Below are 20718 nucleotides of genomic sequence, written 5' to 3'. Positions count from 1 at the left end.
TGAACATCCACGGAGGACAGAGTGCCACCTCATGCCAGTGATCCCTACCAGGTCAAGGCCTCACTCAATACCTCCCCACCACACCCCAGATGCCCATTTAACTATAAAGGCCCGGCTCCTTTCACATCCCCATACAAGCTTTTCTAGCTCAGAATTTAAGCTCTGGAGCATTTCAGTGCTCTAAAGATGTACCGATAAGTCATCTTACCCTCTGAAAGGGGAAAGGCAATACCATTCATTCAATTGCAGTGTGAATTTAACAAGGTACAGTAGATCCATAGGAGGAGATGAAGGCAGAATAAAATTTGCCTTACCTTCTTCCAAGAACCCCCTACTGTTGGAAATAAGGGAGGCAAAATCTTACTCTGCAGCAGATTTAGTGAAATCCAAGTGATATCAAGAGAATGAGTTGGAAGTACTGGTATTTGATCAATTATGATTAATTGGTGGGCTAGAACAGAAATGAACACTACTGTCTCACGCTGGCTGTGATTCACCCAACATGATTTCAAGGGTGTCCATATAAGCTTTGTTTCTCTCTGCTGAAGCTGAGTGCCCAGGTGGGTGCCGAAATGGAGGCTTTTGTAATGAAAGACGCATCTGCGAGTGTCCTGATGGGTTCCACGGACCTCACTGTGAGAAAGGTAAGACATGGAGCCGATTTCCCTTGCTCCCTTCCTAATGAACATGGATGTCATGCAGGAGCCCCATGTGGATTTTTAACATCTGAAATTATTTTCCTGGTCACCGGGGCAGAAAATTTTGGCACAATTCCTTCACTTTCTGTGGCCATTCCTGGCCATCTCCCCCAACTTGTCCCGCTTCACAAATACAGCCACTGTACTTTGGCATAATCTTATGAAAATTTTGAGGGTTTTTTTCCTCCTCTTAGGTTGGGTTTTAAAAGCTAGTATCACCACTGATCTGAAATTGTTCCAAATAAAAGTAGCTTGATTCACAACTAAGAGTATATCTGAGTCATGAAGTTATGATAAGGCAAAAAAGTGGACAAAAAGAATTTGTGTAATAAGTACATCAATTTCAGGGAAATTAATTTTAAAAAATGTATGAAAAAAGATATAAGCAAGGAAATGAATATTAATCATAAGATGTTTAAATACCAAGAGCTTATCTGACTAGAGTAAGCAAAATATTTTTCATCTTCAAGAAATAAGAATATCCTGTGAGAGATCGTTAAAAAATAATTTTAAAATAAGTAAGAAAGAAGAATATTTTCATATTTTTCTTCTTTGCATTTATGTTGGAATTAGAAGATTAAGGAAATGGGGCAAAGTGAAAATATTTAACAGTTTTAAGAAGACCACATCTTAGTCAAAATGATTCTGGGGAAAATTTATTCAAGTATTCAAATGGAACCAATCCAAAAGTCATCTCTAAGAAATTGGCTGAGAAATTGAAAAATAGCCTAATTTATACCACAAAAATAATAGTAATATAGCAAACTTGTATCTCTGAAGAGTAATCATTTTAGAGTCAACCACAAAGCTTGAAAATGTAGACATGTTGTATTATTGACATTTCAAAATGGTCCTGCTCCAAAATACCGTTTGGCCTTAATCAGGGTTCTCTCTTCCTATCAGCCCTTTGTACCCCACGATGTATGAATGGTGGACTTTGTGTGACTCCTGGTTTCTGCATCTGCCCACCTGGATTCTATGGAGTGAACTGTGACAAAGGTAACAGTTTCTTTTTAAGAAGAAAGTTATTTTTACTTTTAAAATGATTAGAATAAGTTACTTTATATATCCTCACTCTTCATAACAGCTCTGAGAGTGTATGGCTTAGGGTAAAGATGGCTGCTATAGTAACTGAAATCCCAATTTTAGTGTAGCATAATAGCAAAAGTTTATTTTCATTCACAGAATGCTCCAGTGCATTTTGCCTGGTCAGTGGGCAGGGCAGCTCTTCTCCATGCAGTGACTCAGGAGCCCAGGCACCATCTATCTATGGTCCTGCCTAGAGCTTTGGAACTCTCTAGATCCAGCCAATAGGCAGAGAAGAATTGAAGTAAGCACTGCTAAAAATAAATAAATTAATTAAAAAATTTAAAAGCCCTGGCGCAGAATTTACCCACAAAACTTCCACACCTATTCCATAGGTATGAATTAGCCTCATGGTCCTACCTGGTTTCAGGCAGAAGAAATGTTGCCCCTGGCTGGACAGCTGTCTCCCACTGACATCTCATATTATGTGACAGGAGTGCAAATTTTTGTGAACAATTAGCTGGTCTGTGCCACATGGAATTTTAGTATGTCCTAAATTGGTTTTGTGGGTGAGCTTCTAAGGCTAAAATTAAACAACCTGCTCTACACTGCCTAACCTAGAAGTTTACTGACTCCCGATTCAATACTCTGCTCACAAATCACATCCCAGGAGATCGCATTCTTCCTTCTTAACATTGCAGCAGCACAGCCAGATTTTACTCTTAGTAAATGGATTCAAACTTGGCCCTAAAATTGCTGAACGATTCATACTCTTTACAAGAGACTTGTTTATTTTGCCCAGTTCACATCTTTTAAGTGGAAAAAAAATAAAGACTATGCTGTGAAATTTGTATATTTAATAAAGTTATCTTTGTGTTAAAAATGCTAATTGTATGAATAGAGCATTTTTTGTCAATAAACATATGAGTTAAGATAGAATAATAAATTTTATCCTTGTAAAGTGTCTCTTTAGTGATCACTCAGTACCAAGTAAGATTGCCGTGAGCAGTTTTTTGTTGTTGTTGTTGTTTTTAAAGGAAAGCTAAAGGAAAGAGCCTTCAGTATGAGTCAGAATAACTTCTGGTTGTTTACTCTTTTATGATGTACAAAGTACTTTCATACGGTTATGTGATTTTACTCTGAACATATTTTGAGATATGTAAAGTATTATCCATCTCATTCCTAGATAAGCAAAGTGAGGTTTATGGAACTTGAGTAGGTTGACCCAAATTCATATCCTGCACTGTACCATGTCACCGCCCAGGCTACCTAATTCAGCCCTCGGTTCTTCCACGAGTGACTCTGAACCTGGGCAGCCAACTTGATCTCTCTGTGGACCATGCTTTTTCTATCTCTATACTTGGAATTAAGCCATTGACCCTCCTGTCCCTCATCCCTGAGCTATATATTATAACTATATTGAGATAATATGTGAAAGCATTTCTGCCTTTTTTAAAGTGGTCTTTTAAAACTATAGTATTGGATTAAAAATCATTTTTTAAATGTGTTTTCATAAAGATTAAGCACTAATTACTCTAATAAGAATTAACAGCCAGTGAGTAAAATTCATTATTGTGAATCTTTTTGTCTAAATTTAGCATTCAGTATCTCTGCTATTTTAAAACTCGGCATTCTAGAGGAGAATGAAACTCTTATTGCCTCAAAACTATTAATAAATAAAGCAAATCCTCCAGAGATTTAGTTGAAGAACTCATGTATTCATAAGAGACCATTTGTGAGACCTTCTTATGTAGGCATGGCCATTGTTGGTGTGGTTTGCATAATGGAGTGTCAATTGCAGTGTTTTTCTAGTGCTGTGGTGTCACAAACACCACATGGTCACTATTAAAGTAATATATCTATCTATATTCCAGTACATACTATATTTTATAATATTTTATCTTTCAAATGAAAGATTTTCCTACTCATCAGACTCCAGTAATTTTTTTATTCTTTTATAAAGTCTGTTGAAATTCCACTTGGTCTCACTGGAGATCTGGGAATATTAAAAAAAATCTTTTTCTACCTCAACAAAAAGATGCTTTTATTCTCCAGGAGGGAATATGTGGAGGCTCTGAAAAATGATTTAATTACTACTATGGAAATAGACATCAGCACTATGTATTTGAACAAATATTAAAGAATAACTTTCATTGGCCCTTGGGACATCACAGCCTTTAGGACCTAAGGATAAGCATTGGCCAGTGGGGCCTCAGCCCTAGAGAAAGATACTTCGTGTCTCTAGCTGCTTGTTTTTCTAATCAAGAATCATTGCACAACAGAAATGTAGAGAAGCTTGCTCATGACAATACAATAGCATACAAGTACTAAGAGTGTGGCCAAATTATGTAACCAACTTTGCCAAATTCTACAACTTTCTATGAAGCTACCAGGTTCATTGCATTCTACACATCGGTAATTGGGCAGTACCCATGGGGCATGGGCCAAGTGGGTACTGATCCCAAAGTTTTCCAGGGCACTGATCTCATCATTCCCTTCTATATCCCAGAGAAACGGAAGTGAGGAGACAGGACACACTTACAAAAACAACTGTCCAGCCTTAGCAATCCTCCAGCAAAGAGGAGGCCCCAAGAGCTGGTTCTCCTAAATCCTAAATCCTATACCAAAATGCTACAGCTCCCTTCCACATTAAGAGGCTTGATTTTTTTGTGACCTGTGTGAACAATGTAGCAAGACTCCATCTGTATAAAAAAAATTCAAAACTTAACCAGGCATGGTAGTGTACACCTTTACTCCCAGCCATCTGGGAGGCTTTGGCAGGAAGATCCCTTAAGCCCAGGGGTTTAAGGCTGCAGTGAGCTATGATTGTGCCACTGCACTCCAGCCTGGGAGACAGAGCAAGACCCTGTCTCTTTTAAAAAACAAACAAATAAAAAAAAAAAAAGAGTTTTAATTTGCCAAAGTGAGTACAGCACTTCCTTAAACTGGGAGATCTTTGTGATTTTAAACACAATTTATCATTTAAGAAGCATGATACTCATAGAACATTTTACTTTGTGGACTTTTTTTTTCCCCACAAAGAAAGCATACACTTAGAACTTTTGGATTTCTTTTCTGATTTTCCTACTGGAAGCTTACTTTAGCTTTTGTTCATCTATAGCCAATTTTGGCCAATTTTATATGGGACAAGAACAAATAGGTCATATAACTGGAATTGCTAAAAATCCAAGCTCTCATTTTAATTTCCTTTATAGAATGAGCCAACTTGTCTATTTTTAGATATTTCCTCTCCTCCTCTCTCCATTTCTCCATCCTGCCTCTATTTTAGGTGCTAGTGAGCAGTGAAATTCCAGAAACTGACACTGTGAGAGAGGGTTTAGGATGAATCACGAAATGTGATTACTACCTGGATAATCTGGTTATTGGGCTCCCACTATGATACAGCCAACTTCATCATCCTCTGGTCCCTGGTGTGGCCACACTCCTCCTACCTATGGGATCTCACCCGGGCCCACAGTCTTTTTCTGAATATGGTTACTCTTTTCTCCAGAAGTCATAAAAGTATATTTTTTAAAAAACAATCTCATTAAGATAAATATCTGTTCATCTTGTCCTGAAAGAAAGTTGCTTTTTTATTTGTCAGGTCCTGATATTTATGACTTCTCTTTTATCTATTCCAAAGTAAGTCTTTTCCTTTTTACTCTTCCTTTATCCTCCAAACTGATGTTTACAAAAAAAAATCCTTAGGTTTATACCATTCTTCTCCTTTTAAGGGCATAGCTATGTATAAGAAAATTAAAAAGCTAACTTTTTTTACTGTGCCTTTATTCACTGAGATGGAAACTCCTACTGGTGGGTAGTATATGATGTGTGTGGTCTCCTATTATGTTCTGGAGTCTGCACATAGGCAAGCAATTGGTTACAACTTTTGTTATTTGTAAAGCAGCTTATTTTATTCAGTCAGGAAATGGGCAAGTAGCAGATGCCTAAAAAATAGCACTTCACTTTAAGTGAAATTTGTGTTAGATTTAACCTACTGTCTAATGCAACACCCCTGTTACTCATTCTAACAGCAAACTGCTCAACCACCTGCTTTAATGGAGGGACCTGTTTCTACCCTGGAAAATGTATTTGCCCTCCAGGACTAGAGGGAGAGCAGTGTGAAATAAGTGAGTATTGACTTTCTGCCTTCTTTTGACTTGAGGGGACCTTAGAAACCCCATATAATCCCTTCATTTTATCAAGGAGGAGTCGGAAGCCCAGAGAGAATGAATAACTTGTCTAAGGTCTTAGGCCAGTGGTTTCTTTTTGCTAGATTCAGCTGCCATGCATTTTGGCTGAAGGTGGGGCAAAGAGTGACACAGCTCACCTCAGAGGACTCAGAAGAAATGCTCTCTGACTCGGTTATGTCTGGGTTTGGATTATTCAGCAGTTGCATTGTTTTCTGTTAGTCATTTTGTCCCCTCCTCATTATGTGGAACCCATAGCTTCAGACTGGAAATGTAGATCAGAGCTCTGGGACAGCTGGGATCTGTTTACCTACCTACCTGTTTCCCCTGCCGCTCACTGCCAGATATCCTAGACTGAGCCTAAGAACCCATCTAAGAGAAAAAGGTAGACTCGAGAAAAAGGAGAAAAAAGAGGCGCATAGCAATAAAAAAAAGAATGAAATAATAGCACAAACAGCAACATGAATGAACCACACAGATACTAAGTGAAAGTAACCAGACACAAAAAATTACCTATTGCATGATCCCATCTTTTTGAAGTTCAAGAATAGGTGAAACTAATGGATGACAGTAGAAACGAGAATTACAGTTGGAGCAAAAGGAACTTTATGGAAAGCTAAGTATCTTGATTGGTGAAGTGCCACACATCTGTTTATGTAAATAAAAATATCTGAACTGTAAACTTACTATTGGTACACATTATGCCTTTACTATATGTTTGTCATACTTCAATACACAAAAGTTAAAAAAGGGTTGAAATGTGGTAGCTTATCATTGTTTTCAGAATCAATATTCCAACTGCTTGTCCAGGCTCTGCCATTGACCAGCCATGTAGCTCTCAGCAAGTCATGTAGCCTCTCTCTTTAACTCAGAAATAACTCCCTCCTAGATTGCCTTACAATCCAGAAGAACAGATAGCACCAAAGCACATGCTCAAGAAAGAGCAAAAGGAAGGTCAGCCTGTCCACTAAGTGTCCTGTGTCCCTGCCTTTCTTGATATGTTGGTTGAGGGAAACTTGGTCTGTGTTTCATTTCCAGCTGTATCTGTAAAACACCACTGTTTGGTACAGCCGAACAGTGTATACAGTAGTGTATATAGTAGTGTATTGTAGATTGAAAGTTGAATAAGACTAAGTTCCTGTTTGAACTTTCAACCTCTAATTTATTTGTGGGTTTTTGTACTTTAATGAGTAGTGGATGAAGTAACCATTTTTATAGGGTTCAAATGAAATACCTCTAAAGTTTCCGTAGAACATGTAATTAATTGTCTGGGTGTGGTTTCTATTCTTATTAATTACCCTTCCCGGATAAAGATATCTCTGAACTAACTCCCCTCAATTTTACCCTGTACTTACTTCAGACTCTGCATACTTACTTGGTTCATGGTTATGAATCTTTGTTCATAGGCTCATTTTCCTTCATGTAAATATGCCCTTTCATGTTCTTAGGTTTACGAATCTTCTGTTGGCAGAGACAATGTTTTGTATTCTTGGTTTTTTGTTTTACTGCATCAAAAAATGTGGGTCTTTGAAAGCTCCTGATTGACCCTACTTCAAGTTTTATCCAAAACCTTTGCGAAGTTTCCTGTTTCTGTCACGGGAACTACATTACCAGGAAAATATGGCAATGGTTCTTGAGTTGAAAAGTGCCTCCAAAGGTACAGAAACAAAAAAGTATCGTTGAATTATGTATTCTTATTTTTAATTAAGATATAAGTCACAATCACTTAAAACTCAACATTTTAAAATGTACCATTCGGGTTATTCACAAGATTGTGTAGCCATCGCCTCTATCAAATTCCAGAACATGTTATCATCCCCAAAAGAAAGTCTGTACCTATTAGCAGTCACCTCCCCTTCCCCTTTCCCTCTAGACCCTGGCAACCACTAAGCTACTTTCTGTCTCTAGACTTGCTTATTCTTAATTTCACATAAATGGAATCATATAAGATATGGCATTTCTTGTGTGGCTTCTTTTACCTGGGTTCATTCTAATGTTTTCAGTGGTTACCCATGGTGTAGCATATATCATTGCATTATTCCTTTCTATTGCCAAATAATATTACATTTTATGGATTTACCACATTTTGTTTATTTATCAGCTGTTGGACATTTGGGTTGTTTCCACTTTGGGGATATTACGAATAATACAGCTATGAAAATCTGTGTGCGAGATGTTTGTGTGGACGTTTCCATTTCTTTGGAATATTTACCTGGGGGTGGAATTGCTGGGTCACGTGGTAACAACTTTTTTGAGAACTACCAGACTGTTTTCCAAAGCAGTTGCATCATTTTACATTCCCACCAGCAGCGTATGAGGGTTCCAGTTTCTCCACATCCTCACCAGCACTCACTGCTGGCTGTTTGTTTTTTGTTTTTTTAAATGAAATGTATATTCCGATGTCATCTTTATTTTCATTTCTCCTGACCTCTATCAAGAATGATGCCATCTCACCTGGCTGCAGTGGCTCACGCCTATAATCCCAGCACTTTGAGAGGCTGAAGCAGGCGGATCACCTGAGGTCAGAGTTAGAGACCAGCCTGGCCAACATGGCAAACCCCCATCTCTACTAAAAACACAAAAATTAGCCAGGCGTGGTGGCAGACACCCGTAGTCTTAGCTACTCAGGAGGCTGAGGCAAAAGAATTGCTTGAACCCTGGAGGCACAGGTTGCAGTGAGCCAAGGTTGAGCCACTGCACTCCAGCCTAGGAGACAAGAGCAAAACTCCATCTCAAAAAAAAAAAAAAAAAGTAAAAAAGAATGATACCATCTCAAACTTTATTCCGAGTTGATTGTGAGATATGCTTGTAGGTTAACAAAACTATGGTTAGAGGTATCTGGATGGATGCTGTGTACATTCATCTTGTTATGTAAGACTCATGGATTTCCCAAGAATCTTTAATGAACCTTCAGTTAAAAAGACTACCCAAATTATTTATAATTTTTTCTAATGCAAGGATTATTAGAAAAGGATTTTAAAAATAACCGAGTGGGTTCTTCTTATAAAAGTTCTCAATATAAAATGTTCTCTGTTTAAAAATTTTAGAATATTGGAGAAAACAATTAAAAATCACCTATAATTCTAAAACCCAGAGATGACAATTGTTGGCACTTAAAAACCCTTTTATCTGTTTTCTTCATTAAACTGTCACTTCATTAAACTGATAATTTAAGTTATCCTACAATTGCATAGGTAGAAGAAATGTAATGTCTTTATTTTGTCAATGTATTCTTATTTCATTCTTCTTACAAGGACTCATCCATTGGTTATAGTAAAAATGCCACCAGCTGAAACTTAGTCAAATCTGTTTGTCTTTAGGCAGGGCTTAGTCTATTTTTTTTTTTTTTCTTTTTTTGAGATGGAGTCTAGCTCTGTCACCCAGGCTGGAGTGCAGTGGCGCCATCTTGGCTCTCTGCAACCTCTGCCTTCCAGGTTCAAGCGATTCTTCTGCCACCGCCTCCCGAGTAGCTGAGATTACAGGTGCCCACCACCACGCTTGGCTAATTTTTTTACATTTTTAGTAGAGACAGGATTTCACCATATTGGCCAGGCTGGTCTTGAACTCCTGGCCTCCAGTGATCTGCTTGCCTCAGCCTTCCAAAGTGCTGGGATTACAGGCGAGAGCCACCATGCCTAGCCACGGCTTAGTCTCTTTAAGTAAAAATGTGCCATCTCTCAAGCTGACTCAGTTTTCCACTATTTAATGGGTAGAATTTGGTTGCAAACTATTTTCAGGAAGAAGAAGTTCATATTAAAGATATTTCCAGGATTATGAATTTTAAAACTATCAGATCTTCATGAATTTTGGCTCCTATAGTCTTTAAACTAGTAATAGCTTTCGAATGTCTAACGTCTCCTGCAGTCACATTTCTGTTGTGTAATAGCCAGGAGAGAACGTCCTCCTTCCTGACTGCGGTGAATCTAAGGGTCCTCACTTCCCTGTTGCCATGAAAACAAAAAACTTTGTGAAGTCGATGAAAGGATTATCTCCACCAGTCATTTTCTGCATTATCCCAGTTACCAACTTCACCCCTCATAGAGGAGGAGAAAATTCGGGCTCACCAAGTAGTTCACATATGAGTACTCTCTCTTTTCTGCCATATAATTATCATCCTATACCTTGCTCACTTGAAAAAACCTGGTGCATTGCAGAGTACTGTGATATGACCCAATTTTGTGTATATGTTGGGGTCAGGTATTTATTTGATGCAGATGGAAATTTGGAGTTAGATATTCCTTCTTTTGGGTGAGAGTTGAGATCTTAACTAAACAGTAAATGGTATTCTTGTATTCAAACCTGGCAAAAAAAAAGGACCCTCTTTTGATCAATGAAGAGCTGATATTCTGTTATTAAGTTTGTTTTAATACCTGTTTCTGGAACACCTCTATGCAGAAAAACCTCAATGTCTAACGGCATTCCAGGTTTGTGAGAGACCCTAACATCCCAATATTGTTATGTCTATATTGTCTCCACAATGACTAAATACTGCTTTGGTCTACTTATATATGAAGAAAGTCCTTTTAGGTAAATAAAAAGATAAAGTGTTTTTAGTAGAATGATTTTCATAAAGAATTTACTTCTTGTTTGTCAAGAATAGTACTTGTCAGTAAAATATATGGGGGTTGACTTCTTTCACAGCTTTCTTCGGCAATAAAAAGAAGGGCTTAGAGAGTGAAAGGCGGGTTGGTTTAGGATAAATTTTCATTACTTCTCCTTATGTACCTAGAAGCCTTTGTAATGAGTGTTCTGCTAAAGTGAATAAAAAGAAAAGAAAAAGAACAACAAAAGCAATCCAAACTCCTCCACTACCAAAATCTACGGGCTACTCGCTGTCTTCAAAACATCTTATGCCAGGCATAGGATGTGGTTTCAGCTCTAGGTAAAAAGTACCTTATCTTCCACTTCTTCAAAAACTAGGACTTAGGATAGCAAATTCTAGATTGCAGAGGGATAATAAATAGCGTCTGGAGAAAGAAGTGAGAAATTTATTACATGATTTTTACACCTAGGGCCTTACTCCAGCTCTAAAATTCTGTGATTCAAAGATCTGTGAAAAGCATTCGTAATACTCGCTGGGCAAAGAGATAAAAGAAATTATGAAGTATCATTATGGACCTAGGGCATTCCAGGAAAATGCATTGTTGTGATATTGGGCACCTTTTGTGTCACATATCACAGCCTCTTGGCCAGCCTTGCACGCCAGCCATTGCCACTGCACCTCGACTTAGCAGCCCCATACTCCTGCTTTCCACCCACAAACACACTTTTGTGTTGCCTTTCCTTCCTTCTATCTCACCCTCCCATTCCCCCATTCCTGTTTCCTACAATCACTTCCCCAAATAAACTAGCTGCATGCAGATCCTGCTTTCTGGGGAATCCTAGGCTAAGACTGTCATCAGGTACAGGTACAGACTTACTTTCAGAAAAAGTGACATTCAAAAATCAAAACTTGGCCAGGCACAGTGGCTCATGCCTGTAATCCCAGCATTTTGGGAGGTTGAGGTGGGAGGATCACTTGAGGTCAGGAGTTCGAGACCAGCTTGGCCAAGAAGGTGAAACCCTGTGTCTACTAAAAATACAAAAATTAGCTGGGCATGGTGGCACATGTCTGTATTCCCAGCAACCCTGGAGGATGAGGCAGGAGAATCACTTGAACCTGGGAGGTGGAGGATGCAGTGAGCCGAGATCCTGCCTCTGCACTTCAGCCTGGGCAAAATAGCAAGATTCCATCTCAAAAAGAACCAAAACACAAAAATCAATACCCAGTGAAAAGATTATTTAAAGGGTTATTTATGTCATAACTTTTAGTAAAGTATATCTTAGCAAGTATTTGTGAGTCAGTTAAAAGATTATTCTGTTTATTAAAAAGTAATTGGGCTGGGTGTGGTGGCTCATACTTGTAATCCCAGCACTTTGAGAGGCCAAGGCGGGCGGATCACTTGAGGTCAGGAGATCAAGACTAGCCTGGCCAACAGAATGAAACCCGTCTTTACTTTAAAAAAAAAAAGAATATAAATGCAGCATTTTGGCAACACATTTATAATCCAAAAGCATAAGTTAAAAATATTATCCTGTCTGTTCCAAAAACAAAACTCAAACAAAATAAAAGCCAGAGTAGATCTGAAATAAATTAAAATTGCCATTTAAAAGCATTTATCCTCTCAAAGCCTTGTAATTCCTTTGAAAAATGTAATTACCTCTGAATGAAGCACCAGGTTCCTTGTTTAGCTGCATTCTTCTCTTTTTCAGGCAAATGCCCACAACCCTGTCGAAACGGAGGTAAATGCATTGGTAAAAGCAAATGTAAGTGTTCCAAAGGTTACCAGGGAGACCTCTGTTCAAAGCGTAAGTACCCCATACACATTGCCAATCTGGGCTACTGGGTCGTTAAACTAGCAGGAGTCTCTCGCTACATACTTCTGTGCCTAGTGCATGTTGCCTGGGCATCACAGTTAACCTTTCTTCACTGACATATATGCTTCCTTATGTAGACGAGAGGCATGGTATGAAATCTGTGCATGCAAAAAAATGGATACTCACACATGCAACTGAATGTTTTAACTACAAGATGGTTTCTTGGTTTTGTTTTGTTTTGTTTTGTTTTTTGAGACGGAGTCTCACTCTGTCGCCCAGGCTGGAGTGCAGTGGCGCGATCTAGGCCCACTGAAACCTCCGCCCCCCAGGTTTAAGCGATTCTCCTGCCTCAGCCTCCCGAGTAGCTGGGACTATAGGCGCCTGCCACCGCACCCGGCCAATCTTCGTATTTTTTTTAGTACAGATGGGGTTTCACCACCTTGGCCAGGCTGGTCTTGAACTCCTGACCTCGTGATCCACCTGCCTCAGCCTCCCAAAGTGTTGGGATTACAGGCATGAGCCACCATGCCCAGCCAGGTGTTTTCTTAAGGAAAATAAACTTCCATGCTCCAGCAGTTTCAAAATCCTACTGAATGTCATTTGCGAATGAAAAATATCATGCTTAAAGATCATTTGCAGGACTTTACAAAAAGTCCAAAACCAACTTATGACTGGAGACTGACTTAGGAAAAAAAAATTAGAGGATGAAGCCAAAACTAACACATTCTAAAGAATTGCAAGGAAAGCAACTATGTAATTCTGTTGAAAAAGGAAAGCTCAGGAAATACTCTTTTTATTTCCTTTGATTCTAGCTGTCTGCGAGCCTGGCTGTGGTGCACATGGAACCTGCCATGAACCCAACAAATGCCAATGTCAAGAAGGTTGGCATGGAAGACACTGCAATAAAAGTGAGTGGGAGAAATAAAAAGTTGTAAACAAGGAAAAAAAATAAAAATAAAAGTGAGTGGGAGACCAGAAGAAGAGCCAGCCTTTTCACTTCTGTTTCTTGGCTTCAAAGGCTAACAGTCAACCTATAACTCAGTCTTGCTTTCCATTTCATTAAAAGCAGCTTTTTCTCTGCCTCTTCTCCCCCACACTTCTCCACCTCTTTAAACTTTAGAGTCTAAGCTTTAGTGTGTAAAGAGTAATGCATCTTTGTAAAAGATCACATCTGTAAAATATCACAAATATTTTCTAGGCTAAATTAGTAATACAGGTTGATTTGGGGTAATACAGTATGTTAACTATGAAAGAAATGACACATGAAATTAAGATTTTAAATCAAATGTAGAATCAGTATCTCCTTACCTCTGATTTTATAATTCATGATTTGTCAAGTATCATTATAAAACATGAAGCATTTTGCTTCTTAAAATACTTAAATCGTATTGGTAATAGTAAGTAAATGAGTTCTTTTGAGGGAAAGAAAAGGTTTATAAAGCTGTCTATGGGAGAGATGTTATAATGGAGTTGCATTTTTTCAAAATTTACTACCAAAAATGAGCTAGCTATGTAGATAAACAGCTGGACTATTTTAGACACACAATGAAACTTGCTAAATTCATTCAGTATTGATTGTAGTCTCTCCTGTGCTAAGCATGAATCCAAGCACTGGGGACACACCAGAAAAGGCCCTGCCTTGTGGAGTGGGCGGGACAGTCAATTAGCAAATTAACAAAACAACACAGTTTCAGCATTTCTGGCAGCTAGAACTCAGTCTCCTAAGCATGGGCCCACTGTCGACTTTAGTTTGAAAAAAGGAAGACTTTAGTCACACACCATACTCTTCAAAAACATGATTCCAAGCTGGGAGTGGTGGCACATGCCTGTAGTCCAAGCTACTTGGGAGGCTGAGGCAAGAGGATTTCTTGAATCCAGGAGTTTGAGATCAGCCTGGGCAACATAGCAAGACCCTGTCTCTAAAAAAAAAAAAAAAAAAAAGCAAATTCACAAAATTCCAGGTTGTGTCTACCATATTATGTCTCCAAAGTAATGGATACAAATTGAACAAATCACTCACATATCAGATGTTTTCCTAGATCAATAGTCTCCAAAGGTTGGTACATGCAACCCAGTGAGTGTGGAAATTATCCATTGGGGTGCTAAAAGAATATACTACTTTTTAAATATTTTTTATATTTTAAATTTGATTTATATTTATATATAAATATACATTTAATATACTTATGGTAGTCTTTCTAATTTCTAAGTTTTGCTTATATTTTACAATGTTCATATTGTATTAGTTTAATGTATCTATAATAAGTGTATATGTAGTTATACATGTGTTTACTTTAAGCTAGGTTGGTATCTGGTCTAGGTTATATGTATTAGTCTGTTCTCACACTGCTATAAACAACTTCTGGAGACTGAGTAATGTATAAAGGAAAAAGGTTTGACTCACACTTCCATATGGCTAGGGAGGCCTCAGGAAACTTACAATCGTGGCAGAAGGCAAAGGGAGGCAGGTACCTTCTTCATAAGGTGGAAGGAGAGAGAATGACCATAGAAGAAGCTTGCCGAACACTTATAAAACTGTCAGATCTCGTGAGAACTCACTCACTATCAGAACAGCATAGGGGAACCAGCCCCATGATTCAATTACCTCCACCTGGTGTCTCCCTTGACACACGGGGATTATGGGGATTACAATTCAAGATGAGATTTGGGTGGGGACACAGCCAAACCATATCACTACACTAAGCCACTGATTTGATGCTTTTTTACCCACTGAATTAACTGGATGGTTGATTAAATTGCCTTCAGGTGGACACAGTTTAATAAGCAGTGCAGCTCCTCTGGAAAATCGCTTCTCACACAGTGGGAATGGTTGAATGGTATCCCTGCTAGGACATACTGATAAGGAGATCTTCTTTGGACTAAAAGACCTATAGGAGACTCAATATTTCTAGTGCCATTTTGGAAAAGAGTAAACTGAAGCCCTTATGCCACCCTCAACTGGAGACAAACCCTGAGGCTTGTCTCAGAATCAAAATAACTTTCAAAAATCCTCAAGCCTAGTCCAGACCACACATCCAAGGACTTAGTTACAAAGGTCTTCTAAGACTCACATCCAGATCCCGGTGATACCCACAAGTGATGAAGAGGGGAGCACAAGGGCACTGTTACTTCTGATGCACCCAGCCATTCTTCCAAAGGGAAGGCAAGTTAGGGGCCCTCATGTGGTAGATGATCCCTCCTAACAGGTCTGCCAGCCCCCAAATAGCACCCCCACTTGGAGATTATGCTGCTGAAAGCTTCTGCCATCAGTGTACCTCCTTCAAATCCAAGCATTGCGTGCCAAGAAGATGATCTGGTGCTTGATTCAAATGCAAATGTGTTTTCCAGGAGAGGTCACCCAGCCATTTTGTACATTAACTAAAATAATTGAGCTGAAAGAAGGGGGTTTATTTTGACTAGAGGGAGGTGACAAGGAAGCTCTGAGGCATAGAGTTCTGCTAAGAACATACTCCCAGTGGGATGACACGTTGGGAGGTCCAGGGACCGATGCATGATGGTGGGGAGGAGGATACTGGAGACAGATGTCCCCGCATAGGCTCACCCTCGCCAACAGGAAGGTTTGGGCTTCATGGGTCACAGGCCAAGCAGCATGGTGGAGATTTACTCCAGCTCATTGCTGGCTCAAGTTTTGACCACTCCACGAGCTACTAAACTACATACTGACAATTCAAAGGAACACATTCAGGAACAAAGTATTCTGTTCTCAGTAGCTGCTTAATGGCATGTTTGCATTTAAAAACACAAGGAAGAAATAAATGCTGAATTTAACTCTGACACACAAGAAGATGGAGGCAGACTTTTACAATGTAATTTGCTGCCTTGGATCAGTTTTAGGAAATGAGAAATGAGTCACTGCCCCTGAGCATCACCCTAAGTAGGAAGAAGGGAGGTCTGAAGTTGTGTAACTTAGCACATTCCATTTACAACCCATCTGGAAACAGATGGATGTCCACCTTGACCAAAACACAAATCTCCATTGATAAGGAAGAGTCAGTTCAAATCTTAACCTTTTCCCTAACACATATAATGGAAGTCCTTAATTTTTATAGAATTCTTGTCCTATAAGTGCAATAGCCACACCCAATCATGTGATCTTTATGAAGAGTAGGGTTGTCATATTGAACTGGATCAGTATCAGCTAGGTTAGGTTTGCAGTGCAGTGAAAAGGATCAACGACCAAATCCGCAGCTGCATTCAGAATTTCAATGCTAGATCCTTACCAGCCCTTGGATGGAGACTATGCTTCCATTCAGTCACATTCACCCAGATTTTGCATCAAGAGTTTCTGCATGGCCAGAATATATAGGGAATGAGAAATCCAATGGAAACCTGGTTTCATGGAGTTAGTAAAATGTGTTGCTCTTAACAGAGATCTCTTCATTCAGGTAGCTTTTTGTGGTCATTGCAGTTTTTCATTCTGGGTTGAAAAGGCAAAAATTGATTTCATTTGAATAGTTAATAATGAATCTGAAGAGCCCGATTTGTAGTTTCTTTCTTTTTAAGCTGTGAATAATTTTGCAGGGTACGGAGCCAGCCTCATACATGCCCTGAGGCCAGCAGGCGCCCAGCTCAGGCAGCACACGCCTTCACTTAAAAAGGCCGAGGAGCGGCGGGATCCACCTGAATCCAATTACATCTGGTGAACTCCCACATCTGAAACGTTTTAAGTTACACCAAGTTCATAGCCTTTGTTAACCTTTCATGTGTTGAATGTTCAAATAATGTTCATTACACTTAAGAATACTGGCCTGAATTTTATTAGCTTCATTATAAATCACTGAGCTGATATTTACTCTTCCTTTTAAGTTTTCTAAGTACGTCTGTAGCATGATGGTATAGATTTTCTTGTTTCAGTGCTTTGGGACAGATTTTATATTATGTCAATTGATCAGGTTAAAATTTTCAGTGCATAGTTGGCAGATATTTTCAAAATTACAATGCATTTATGGTGTCTGGGGGCAGGGGAACATTAGAAAGGTTAAATTGGGCAAAAATGCGTAAGTCACAAGAATTTGGATGGAGCAGTTAATAATGCTGAAGTTACAGCATTTCAGATTTTATTGTCAGATATTTAGATATTTGTCACACTTTTAGAAATTGCTCTTAATTTTTAAACTCTCAATACAATATACTTTGACCTTACCATTATTCCAGAGATTCAGTATTAAAAAAAAATTACACTGTGGTAGTGGCATTTAAACAATATAATATATTCTAAACACAATGAAATAGGGAATATAATGTATGAACTTTTTGCATTGGCTTGAAGCAATATAATATATTGTAAACAAAACACAACTCTTACCTAATAAACATTTTATACTGTTTGTACGTATAAAATAAAGGTGCTGCTTTAGTTTTCTGAGTGTTGTATGGAGGTGATCTTTGCACATGCTATCTTATGAAAATAAAGTTGGTTGCAATTTAGTGGTAGTTAATATTTCCAGTATCATAAAAAAACAAAGCTATTCCATTGTCTGCCCCTGCCTTAGCTCTTCAGTGTCAGCCCTCCCTCCCAGTTCTCTGACTACTCCAACCATGCCATACTGCTCTCTGTTGTCACCACCTGCAACACTATTTATGTCAGGTCTCAGCTTGTTATTTCTTTCAAGAATATCTCACATTCTCACTAAGTAGAATGTGTTAAATATCCCTTTAGTGGAAGACTTTCTCAAGGGTCAGAATGTTACAAATGAAAAGTGCTACCCTGTATTAAAAACCTATTGGTACCATGATTTGAGGGAGCCTAGCAAAAAACAAACAAACAAACAGCCCTATCAGTTCCGAAGTATAGTACATGGGTTATCTTACAATTCTATGAGGCAGGTATCATTATGCCATTTTACAGATCAGAAACTGAGGCTTGGAGACGGTAAGATCTCACGTGACAGGGACGGGGTTTGAATCTGTGACGTCTGACTCCAAAGCGTAACACTATGCTGCTCTCCCTCCTTCCTTTTTCTCAGCAGACACAATAGAACACAAAGCTCCACAAATCCTAGAGAGCAGCTTTCCAGCATATGTTATTCTGATTCTCCCAAGGGAATGTGGACTTAATTTCATAGATAGTCTAATGTCTACAGATTTTCTTCCAGTAGGGTGTGGCATGATCAGTTGTGTGATGTAGAGAGGTGACTTGATGACTGGAAGGGATCAAGGGAAAGGCTTTGGCTGAGGGAATGCATCTTTTGATGCAGTATAGGACCACAGCATCCTCTCTTCTAACTGGGAGAACCTGGCCTGTCAGCCTGTGATCACATAGACTTGGCAAAGCAGGCCAGGAGCCAGGGAACCAACATTGGGATCCCACTATGGGAACAACTCATTTATCTAAAACTATTAAGTAAGTAAAAATCCCAATCTGTGATAATGAAGATTAGGATGGTGGCAGAAAGTCAAGTTTGGCAATAGGATAATAATCATAGCTAAGGTATATAGTACTTACTTTGTTCTAAGCACTTTAGTTGTATTAACTAACAGATGAATAATAGAGTGGTAGGGAAGTTAGTCTGAAACAAAGGGACCAACTGCAATAATCTTGGTTGGTCATCTCTGAACCATTTGAATTGCACATTTCATTAGACATTTTTGAGCACATAGTCCTATATACGACCACTATTTATTAACATGGAAACTGTACTAATATATGCATTATAAAAGCCAGAAATGTTAAAGGGAATAGAAAAAATACAAATAGAAAGGCCAATAATTGTGACTTTATGGGACATGAAATCGTTGTTTCTGTTGTAAAGTTACCATACAACAGAAGGTGGATGGGAAGGAAGAAGAAGATGAAGGAGGAAAAGGAGGATAGTATCTGCACAAAACACCTCTAAACAAGAATTTAAAAGTTAAAGTCGTAAGGAGGTAAGGCAGATGTATACCATTGGCAAGATAAAGTAAGTAGGAAAAATGAGGCAAAAGGAAATAGTGTAGACAATAAAATTGGTGGAAGAAGGAGGATTGAATAAAAGGCATACATGAGTTCCTGCACACTTGTGAGAGGTGGACCATACACTTATCTCTCACAAGTGTGCAGAAGCTCATATGCACCTTTTGTGCTAACCTCATTCCTCAAAGAGGAAACCATGGTTGGTTAGGAGGCCCAAAGACCATAAATATGAAAACAAACTAGTTGCCAGGAGAAGTTAGACTACATGAGGTACTTCTATTTGGGCTAGATCAAGAGGTGTAGGTCTGTGGGAATGCTACTTTTTTGGCATCTCTTCAGGCTGATAATCTTTAAAATATTTCTTTCAAATTTATTTATAGAGGAACTGCGTGAAAAAAGAGGTGAGAAAGAAAATGCTGACAGTGTTCAGCTTCTCATCCACTATTCCAGACTATATGTCTCCAGGCCTAAAATTCTTTCTGCTCTTATTGCTATATTGAGATATAGCTAGCTAGATCGCTAGATAGAGTGATAGATAGATAGACACAAAATTTACATATTTATGGGGCACATGTGAGTGTTTGTTACATGGAAAGAATGTGTAATGATCAAGTCAGGGTAATTGGATTATTTATTATTTTTATGTGTTGGTACCATTTCAAGTCTTCTCTTCTAGTTGTTTTGAAATATACGTAATATTGTTGCTAAGTATAGTCACCCTAGTCTGCTGTCAAGCATTGGAATTTATTTCTTCTATCTAACTGTACGTTTGTACCCATAACCAACCTCTCTTCACTCCCCCTCTCCCCTCACCCACCTTTCCCAGTCTCTGGTATCTGCCATTTTATTCTCTTTGGCACAATTTTAGATTTATATGCTTGTGATGGCCCCAGATAACGTAGCCCTTAAGCCAGATCTCAGAGTACAGAAATGTCTTCTATGGTTCTCATAAAGAAGTCAGAGTGTCATGTAATACACAATGCTCTCAGTATTATGGACAGAGTAATAGCAGAGAGGACTATTTCTTTTCATATTCTTCAAGAAGGCACAAATCTTCACTATAAAGTACGGTTTCATAAGAGCATTTCTACCAAGGTAGCAGAGAAGAAGCGGATATGGCAAGGTGAGCAATGTTTAAATTGGGTAAAGAAGAAATATTGCCATTTCGAAAGAATTTCCTAAGGCAATAAAAAAGGAAGAAAGAAAAGAAAAAAAAGACACACATGACTATATAAAGAAAGGAGTTTTGTGGCAGTAATTCTTAGCTTATACAAGTAGTGCAAATATAAAAATTTAATAAGCACATTGAATAAATGAGCCTCCATATGGTTCAACATAAAAAATAGAAACCATATACAGGAAACAGACATCATAAACCAAAGTATTCAGGTGCTCAGTAAGATTTTTTAGAATTCTAATGTAAACTCTAAATGTAAATTGGTTTTGTACCTGTTTACTGGTTTATCATTGATGAGTATAAAATTACAAACGAAATGTAATTTTCATTGAGCTTTGGCATTGTGGGATTTTTCCT

The 20718-nt window shown here is 38.5% G+C and overlaps 1 protein-coding gene across 1 annotated transcript in view; it reads left to right on the top strand.

The window, feature by feature from the left end:
• Positions 1 to 17636, top strand: part of WIF1 (WNT inhibitory factor 1) — a 71244-nt gene extending 53608 nt beyond the window's left edge. The window contains exons 5-10 of the mRNA XM_024257484.2: positions 549 to 644; positions 1602 to 1697; positions 5759 to 5854; positions 12167 to 12262; positions 13084 to 13179; positions 16814 to 17636. Of these exons, the coding sequence (XP_024113252.1) occupies positions 549 to 644; positions 1602 to 1697; positions 5759 to 5854; positions 12167 to 12262; positions 13084 to 13179; positions 16814 to 16935 (602 nt within the window). The 3' untranslated portion in view covers positions 16936 to 17636. The remainder of the gene's footprint in view (positions 1 to 548; positions 645 to 1601; positions 1698 to 5758; positions 5855 to 12166; positions 12263 to 13083; positions 13180 to 16813) is intronic.
• Positions 17637 to 20718: the final 3082 nt, after the last annotated feature.

The sequence above is a fragment of the Pongo abelii genome, chromosome 10 (assembly GCF_028885655.2).
Source record: "Pongo abelii isolate AG06213 chromosome 10, NHGRI_mPonAbe1-v2.0_pri, whole genome shotgun sequence".
NCBI classification, from domain to species: domain Eukaryota; kingdom Metazoa; phylum Chordata; class Mammalia; order Primates; family Hominidae; genus Pongo; species Pongo abelii.
Note: the sequence above shows the minus strand (reverse complement) of the source record. Positions and strands in the feature narration are given on the sequence as shown.